Source organism: Lynx rufus, unplaced genomic scaffold, assembly GCF_022079265.1.
Source record: "Lynx rufus isolate CCGP_SWC_20201006 ecotype Redwood Valley unplaced genomic scaffold, mLynRuf1.p SCAF_16, whole genome shotgun sequence".
Taxonomy (NCBI): Eukaryota; Metazoa; Chordata; class Mammalia; order Carnivora; family Felidae; genus Lynx; species Lynx rufus.
In genome coordinates, this window is record NW_025814830.1 from 19,409,872 (window position 1) to 19,419,045 (window position 9,174).

The 9,174-nt window shown below is 40.8% G+C and overlaps 1 protein-coding gene across 1 annotated transcript; it reads left to right on the plus strand.

The window, feature by feature from the left end:
• The first annotated feature begins 3,301 nt into the window (after positions 1-3,301).
• Positions 3,302-8,971, plus strand: LOC124511280 (cytochrome b-c1 complex subunit Rieske, mitochondrial). Its single transcript, XM_047078334.1, has 2 exons — positions 3,302-3,556; positions 8,082-8,971. Exons 1-2 carry the CDS (start codon positions 3,343-3,345, stop codon positions 8,690-8,692), a joined length of 825 nt encoding a protein of 274 aa, XP_046934290.1. The 5' UTR covers positions 3,302-3,342; the 3' UTR covers positions 8,693-8,971.
• Positions 8,972-9,174: the final 203 nt, after the last annotated feature.

A 9,174-nucleotide genomic window follows, 5' to 3' on the forward strand; every position in this document is an offset into this window, starting at 1 on the left:
TGCTCTGTCTCCCTCTGTCCCAAAAATAAATAAACGTTGAAAAAAAAAAATTTAAAAAAATGGGCAGAGGATCTGAATAGACATTTTTCCAAAGAAGACACACAAATGTCAACAGGCACATGAAAATGTGCTCAACATCACTAATAATCAGGAAAATGCAAATCAAAACCACAATGAGGTATCATGTCACACCTGTTAGAATGGTTATTATCAAAAAGATAAGGTATATAACAAATGCTGGTGAGGATGTAGAGAAAAGGGAATCCTTGTGCACTGTTGGTGGGAATGTAACTTGATATAGTCACTATGGAAAACAGTATGGAGGTGTCTCAATAATTTAAAAATAGAACTACCATATGATCCAACAATGCAACTTCTGGGTATATATCAAAAGGAAATGAAAACAGGATTTAAAGAGATATGGGCCCTCCCATGTTCATTATAGGAACATTCAGTATAGTCAAGATATGGAAACAACCTAAATGTCTGTTAGTGGATAAATGGATAAAAAAGATACGGTACATACATTGAATTGAATATTATTCAGCCATGAGAAAGAAGGAAATCCTGCCATTTGGAACAACAACAACAACAACAACAATCCAGAAGGCATTATGGTCAGTGAAATAATTCAGATAGAGAAAGTCAAATGCTATATGATCTCACTTATATATTGAATGTAAAGACTTGGAATTCATAGAAACACAGAGTAGAGTGGTGGTTACCAGGGGCTGGGGTTGTGGGAGACGGGGAGATGTCAGTCAAAGGCTCCGAACTTCCAGTTCTAAGATGAATAAGTTCTGGGGATCTAGCACACAGCATGGTGATTGTAGTTAACAATGTATTATACATCTGAAAGTTGGCAAGAAACTAGATTGTGTTCCCACCACAAAAAAAGAAATAATTCTATGGTGTGATTGGGGTGTTAGCTAACACTATGGTGGTAATCAAGTTGCAATATATAAGTATATCAAGTTAATACACTGTACACCTTAAATTTACATGTTATATGTCAATTATATCTCAATAAGGCAGAAGAAAATGATGTGACTTTGGGTAGGTCATCTTTTATTTTTCACCATTTTAAAAAAACATTTTAACATTTATTTATTTTTTGAGAGACAGAAAATTAGTGCAGGAGGTGCAGAGAGAGAGGGAGTCACAGAATCCGAAGCAGGCTCCAGGTTCTGAGCTGTCAGCACAGAGCCCAACATGGGGCTCGGACTCACAAACCTGAGATCATGACCTGAGCTGAAGTCGGACGCTTAACCGACTGAGCCACCCAGGTGCCCTTCATTTGTCATCTTTGAATCTCAGTTTCTTCCGGCATAAAAGGGAAGGAGTTATTTTTATTGTTATCATGGACATTTCATAGCACTTACTGTATGCCAGGCATGGTTCTCTGCACTTTACACATATTAGTCCAATTCATCCTTAAAATAACCTTTGGGGATAAACACTATTATTATCTTCATTTTATAGAATGAAAACTGAGGCATACACAGAGGCTATATATAACTCATTTTAGGGCTTAAAGCTTGTGAGTATTAGAACTAGGATTAAACCCAGAGTCTTGTAAAGGCTGCTTCCCTCTTTTTTTTTCCATCCTCACCTACTCTTAACCAATTCAAAGGGCTGTTGTGATATTAAGTGCATTATTCCATGTAAAGAACTCAAACACACGGGGTGTAGTAGCTGCTCTGGAAGCATCCACTCTTACCATGAGGGTTGTTGCTGGGGTGAGCCCAGTGCCAGACCTACGGCTAGCCAAGTCAGAGTAACCCCTGAGGAGGCCAGTTCCAGTGCTGAGAGTACCACAGAGTCCCTAGGGCAATATGGATGGCCAAGACTTAGACCCTGAGAAGGGTCCAGGAGGAAGTGTTCAGTGTGCTGTGGACCTAGAGAGAGGAACACAAATGAGTCAGCAGGAATTGAAGGAATATGTCAGATAAAACAATACTAGCAAGCCTGGTGTTTAACATGTGGGGCTCCTTGTAGGTACTGTTACACATATTAGTACATTTACTCCTTCTAGGTGGCATCATTACCACCTCCATTTTACAGGTGAGGAAACTAAAGCATAGAGGAGTCAGGAAACTCGCCAAGGTCCCAGGGCCCATGCACAGCACAGAAAAACTTCATTTACTTAATATTTAAATTAACTCATTTTGACCTAAGTAAAAGTTTTTTTCACTAAAGTCATTGGAGAATCACTAAGGAGACAAAATAAATACCATGAAAACAAAATTATATTATTAAATCTTCCACATGCTGATTCAAGTAACCAAGGGCTTTGAAGTCAAGGCCTAGTCTCTTAAAAGGAAGGTTAGCAAGTGTTAGGAATTAACAATATATTAGCACCAAACTGGGACTTTCTCATTGGTGTAATCAGAGGATTGAAAGAAAATTAAGAAGAAAATAATTTTCTCACCATGTGATAGAAAGTGATTTAGGGACCCATCCCTGAATCCCCTAAAATCTCACTTAGGAAAACTGGTAGTGGTTAAGAGCGCTCAAAAGCCAGACTACCCCCTTTCACCCCTTGTTGGCTATCTAGTCCTGGGCACATAATCCCTCTAAACATTGGTTTCCTCATTGGAAAATAGCTGTTACCTCATAGAGATATTGACTATAAATAAAAAAATGAAGGTAAGGCACAAAATCTAATACATAGTAAATGCTTAATACACATAAGTCATTACCATTATCACTATGATTGTTAAGCTTTAACCAAAAATCCCCGGCCTTTTTAAAATTTATTTTTTACTTCGATGGTGCTAATAATCATCATTATAGTACACACATGGTGGCCACTATTTGGCTGGCTCTAGGTTTTATAAGTGCATAAAACCTATTATATACAATATATATGTATACACCCTAACATATATCCTTATATATAAGTATTACATTATATATGCACATATGTTAAGAATTACTCTTTTCCCTAAACTATGATGACAACTTATTCTTATCCCTAGGTTCCTACAGATTAAGTTTTTACTCTGAGGGACCCAAAGTCGACTCGCGGGACGACTCCTGCGGGCCTGCTTTGCGCAGACACCAGGTTACACACCAAAAGATGTTGGGGAGGACAGATTGGGCGGCACCCACACCTTCCCGCCCGGCTCCGCCCCGCCCCCTTCCGCTCTTAGCGTAAGCTCGAAGCCCCGCCTCTGACGCAGCGCCTTTCCTGGCTCTGTACCCCTACCTCTCCGGGGAGCCACCGTTGAGGCCGGCGCGCTGACGTCACGGATCGCGCGCCTCCTGTGCTTCCTCGCGCCTGCGCCGCGGCGAAAGGTCGTCCCTGTGACCGGCTCGGCGTTTGGAGCAGCTGTCGCCATGTTGTCGGTGGCCGCCCGTTCGGGCCCGTTCGCGCCCGTCCTATCGGCCACGTCCCGCGGGGTGGCGGGCGCGTTGCGGCCTCTGGTGCAGGCTTCGGTGCCCGCCACCTCGGAGTCGCCAGTGCTGGACGTGAAGCGGCCCTTCCTGTGCCGGGAGTCGCTGAGTGGCCAGGCCGCGAGCCGGCCTTTGGTCGCCTCCGTGGGCCTCAATGGTGAGCCGGGCTGAGGGGTACCCCCGTTCTCGCTCCCTCCGGCCCTCGACCCATGGCGCAGCTCAGGAGGGCGGGGAAATGGAGCGGAGCCCCTTTGGGGGATTAAGTTGCCTTGCTGGGTCGACCTTGGGCAAGCTTCTACACCTCCTGGGTCTCTGCCCTCACCTGTGCGCGGACGCGGCTAGGTTGGGCGATCTCAAGTGACCTCCAGCTCTCGCTTTGCGGGCCTCTGTTTCCGTTGGCGACCAGTCTGCCTAAACCACAGTCTAATCTTGTACGTCATAGGTTAAGTTCAAGAACTCGGAATGCCGACTGTTTCCAGCAAAGTCTGACAGATTTTGCTGCTTACAGGTCGTTTGACTGGGCAAATTTCTGAATGTTTTTCCTCACCAGTGAAATGGATGAATGATTATACCAATTACGTAGGTAATGTCATGAGGTTTAGATGGAAAAATTCTACTTAAAGCCATTAGCACATTTGGGGGCATTTTATTATACATGTTGAAAAAATAAGAACTATTAATATTTGGGCCCTTGTCCTGCTCACCGCCACCTACACCGTCTAATGCCCTTGTCTTTCACGCATCCCTCTCAACAGCAACAGCAGCAAAACAATAACACAAGCCCCAAGGTCATGAATGATGTGGAGTATCGGCAATGTTTTGCTGGGCCAGAGGGTTTTTACACTGTAATCAGTTTGATGCTCAAGAAGAGCCACAAGCAAGGGTTGGTGATACTCCCATTTTACAGGTAGAAAACAAACTACAAGAAGTGAAGTGACTTACACAAGGATAAACTTTGTGTATGTGATAGAACATGGATTTGAAAGATTGATTTAGCCATGAACCAGATCCTGCACTATCTTTTGTGCCATGTCTTTTTTTTTTTTTTTTATGCTCTGTATTGGAAATCCCCAAATGGCAACCTGTGTGCCATTGTACCTGTAGTGTTCCCAACCTGCACAGTCTTAAAAGGGAGATTTTTTGCGTGTTTTAAAATGTTGGAATCTGGCAACACTGAACTTGTTTTATCATGAGAAAAGTGCTGTGCACTGGCTGCCCTCTTAGTTGGAGCAATCACTCTTCCAGGTCATCACAGTTCTCACCAGACCTCCTCCATTGCGTTATCTGCCTGCCTGGCCCCACTGACAGTGACACTTGCCCTGCAAGCTAAGTTATTACCCCCACTCTCTTTAGTTTTCCTTCATTCACCCTGTTCTCTTTACTTTAAAATAATCCTCCCACCAGTTTTCCACATTTCCGTCTTACCAAATCAATCTCCGTTCAGGGTCAGGTCAATAAAATTTTATATCTGCTGATTCCTTTATTTTTATGGTACATAACGCTTCCTACTATTGGATTTCCTGGTGATTCCTCTGACCTTGAGATTGAGGCATAGAGAAGAATCTTTATTTTTCTGTTTCCTACAACCTCAGATTTTGCGTACAGGCAGTGCAGGATAGTGGTGAATGAATAAAATGGCGATTTTTGTTGTTGTTGTTTGGGGGCACCAGTGGGTTTTGGAGACACTGTTCAGGGCGTGAGCAGAGTACACCAGCCCATCCCAAGCCTATTCTTTGGATCTGGAGGTAAGAAACAATAAAGGAGGACAAAATTTCAACAGCAAATGCAAAAGCATCTTTGGAATTTGTCTAGTGACTAAAGGGTTTCTTCTAAAAATTAGAGGCTTACCTGACTTTCCCAAGAACAGGTAAATGATACAGAACCGTAAGGCAAACTTTTTCTATAATAATGCCTTCAGCTTGTAGTTTCAGTTCACGTTCTAATCTGTCTAGATGGTTTGTAGAAAGATAGTTCTGAGGGTGTGAAATGGGAGGGTTGGATCAGAAGATCCATGAGGTGAGAGGAAGATTTCCAAGACACATCAGAGTTCATCTTAAGAAAGAAAAACCTGTTTTTTGTTATAGTCTCTTAAATTTTCTCTATTTCCAGAAGTATCTGGTTTTGCTTGAGTTTAGAACTGAATCTAGCTAGCATCTTTGTTGCTAAAGTCACACCTAATACAGTTAATGTAAATTATTTAGAAATGACTTTTGCAATATGGCAGTTAAATTTCCCAAAATATTCATGGTGGTACAATATACAATAGTACAGTATTGTACTGTTGTACTAAAGTGTAACCTGCTAGGTAGAGTGGCAGTAGACAGCTGGATTTCTTTCACCACCAAATCTCTGGATGAGAATGTCAAAACCATTCTGTTTAATGTTCCTGTACATTTGCTTGTATACTGTTATATGGTTAAAGATTGTGGACACTGTTTTTAATGTAGAAGTATGGACTTTGGTTCCTTCATCTTTTAGGTATGATACACATTTTCCTTTGTAATTCCAGAGAATACCAAAGGAAGGTAATTCATACTTGATCCCAAACCCCAGTCTACACTGTTAGGTTAGCATTAGGTAGAAGTAGGGTAGTATATGATGTAATGTCACTTTGCCATAGTTGTAAATATTAGGTAGTCACTACCCTTGTCCTGGTCCCAGAAAAGTACATAGAGTGATTTTGATAGGTTTCACCATTGTTTGGGAATACAGCTGGCCCTTGAACAACATGGATTTGAACTGTGCAGGTCCACTTATATCTGGATTTTTTTTTTTTTATAAACATGGTACACTGCTGCAAATGTATTTTTTATGGTTTTCTTAATGTTTTCTTTTCCCTAGCTTACTTTATTATAAGAATTTATTATAAGAATTATATATATGAGATATATAACATACAAATTATGTGTTAATCCCACTGCATATGGGATCAGTGCCCCTAATCTCCACGTTCAAGGCTGACTTACAGCTTCCATTGTTACTGACTTTGAGAACCATGTGAAAAGTGTGGTCATGTTCTTTATTGTAATACTCAAGGAAGTATATTAGGATGAGACAGCCTGGTAGGCTGCAACTTACATGAAATTGCATTTTATAAGTACATTTTTCTTTTTGAAACAACACAGTTTTTAAGTGAGGAATTTTTAATGTCCCTTTTATAAAAAAAGAAACCTTGTGACAAATTTCCTAAAATGCGTATACAACTTGCAAAGAGATTTGCTTCCTGAAACATACTTAAAAGTGATGCCAGTAAGTTAATTTTTTGTCAGATATTTTAAAATAGTATGGACAAAAGGTCATAATCTGTTTAGTTTAAAAACTACTTACATCCAAAGTACTACATAAATAGTAATTAGTTAACATTCATTTGACACAAAGATCTGGCCAGCCTGCAGTAGTAGTGTCTCAGTTGAGAAATCCACAGCACTGAAAAAGAAAGATAATGCCCTTACTCTTACAGAAGTTACTGCCCTTCACTGAAGAGGGGGATATATGAAAATTTGTCTTTTATCCTGTACTAAGTTGAAATAACTGGCTCTTTTGGAGATTTCATTTGATAGTTGTGTATTTTGACAAGGATGTCCTTTTCTGCCCATTGGTGGCTTTACTTGAAGTTAAAGTAATACTGATTTATACTCCAGAGTCTAAAATAGAAAATCTCTTCATTTTCTGCAACTAAAGTTATACTAACAGTTCACAGAATGTTTATGGTAATAAGTATTTATGAATTTTTAGCAGTTCTACTGAACTTTCAGAGAGTAAGTAAATAATAATGTGAAGTTAGGGGCGCCTGGGTGGCGCAGTCGGTTAAGCGTCCGACTTCAGCCAGGTCACGATCTCGCGGTCCGTGAGTTCGAGCCCCGCGTCGGGCTCTGGGCTGATGGCTCAGAGCCTGGAGCCTGTTTCCGATGCTGTGTCTCCCTCTCTCTCTGCCCCTCGCCCGTTCATGCTCTGTCTCTCTCTGTCCCAAAAATAAATAAACGTTGAAAAAAAAAAATTAAAAAAAAAATAATGTGAAGTTAGACATTTGTTTTAATAAGATGATCACAAATCACCTTTTTTTTTTTTTTAATGTTTATTTTGTGCACGGAGAGAGAGAGAGAGAGAGAGAGAGAGAGAGAGAGAGAGAGAACGTGGGTGGGGGAGGGGCAGAGAGAGGGAGAGCGAAAATCTCAAGCAGGCTCCTGAAATCAGGAGTCAGACGCTTAACTGACCGAGCTACCCAGGAGCCCCACAAATCAACTTATTGGGTGGACTTGATGAGTTTTATGGTCCCTTGTAATCCAGAGAATATGGGAGGTAGTTAACATAGTTGTATGTCTTGGCATGTTGAATTTTGGGGATTTTAAAATATTGCTGTTTACAGTACTATTTAACTTTTTAGATTTGATCCACTAAATCGTTAGAAATTCTGAATCAACTGTGTTCAATCAGGAAGAACTCAGTTTACGCATATTATCCTGTGATTTCATACCAGTATGATAGGTAGTGATTGACTTCCATTTCTTTTTCAATATTTTCTATGCAGGCACTGCCATCCTGACCATTTCTGGCATTAGTGCTATATTTCACATTTTTATAACTTGATTTTTGCTTATGAATTCACAAAGGTTATTTCCTGATGTATACTTCTTTCAGGGTACTCATCTAATTGTTTTTTTAACTTTCTGTTTATCTTGCAGTCCCTGCTTCTGTTCGTTATTCCCACACAGACATCAGAGTGCCTGACTTCTCTGACTATCGACGCACCGAAGTGTTAGATGGTACAAAGTCTTCAAAAGAGAGCAGTGAGACTAGAAAAGGTTTCTCCTATTTGATAACTGCAACAACTAGTATAGGTGTTGCATATGCTGCCAAGAATGTCGTCTCTCAGTTTGTTTCCAGCATGAGTGCTTCTGCTGATGTGTTGGCCATGTCGAAAATCGAAATCAAGCTATCCGATATTCCAGAAGGCAAGAACATGGCTTTCAAATGGAGAGGAAAACCGCTGTTTGTGCGTCATAGAACCAAGAAGGAAATTGAGCAGGAAGCTGCAGTTGAAGTGTCCCAGTTGAGGGACCCGCAGCATGATTTAGATCGAGTAAAGAAACCTGAATGGGTTATCCTGATAGGTGTTTGCACTCATCTTGGTTGTGTACCCATTGCAAATGCAGGAGATTTTGGTGGTTATTACTGCCCTTGCCATGGGTCACACTACGATGCTTCTGGCAGGATCAGGAAGGGGCCTGCACCTCTCAATCTTGAAGTTCCCTCATATGAGTTCACCGGTGATGACATGGTGATTGTTGGTTAGAGATCTGGACTCAAGTCCAAGGTTCCTTTCAGTCGTCTTGTCACCTCAGAAGACCTATGAGCAAGCCTTCTGTACTTAAGTGGGTTGATTTGAAATATTTAAGAATTGCTGATAATGTATTTGCAAACATTTATGTGAAGTAAATTGAATTTAATGTTGAATGCTTTCAAGCATTCACCTAATAAAGCCACTGTTAAACATTATTAAGTTCAAAGACTTAAAAGGTGCAGTGTCTTTGATAGTTAATTCTAATTAAAAATTACAGATTTACATACCAGATATTTGTGAAATCTGTAACTGACTTTCTCCTTCATCTTCCTTCTTTATGTTAGGGTCAACAGATTCTGCAGAGCTAACGGTTAGACTGAGGTAAAATTAGCTGGTCATTTCCAAGTCCTGGGAGATGTTTATGGCATTGGCAGAAACAGTAGTATCCAGGTTTCCCTTTTGTTCTTTTACACATGAGTCCTGGCTGTGTGTGT

Excerpts from the sequence above, each read along its gene's own strand:
- LOC124511280 (XM_047078334.1), top strand. The coding sequence starts at position 3,343 with ATGTTGTCGGTGGCCGCCCGTTCGGGCCCGTTCGCGCCCGTCCTATCG. Across the intron at positions 3,557-8,081 it reads CGCCTCCGTGGGCCTCAATG|TCCCTGCTTCTGTTCGTTAT; the intron begins GTGAGCCGGGCT and ends TTTATCTTGCAG.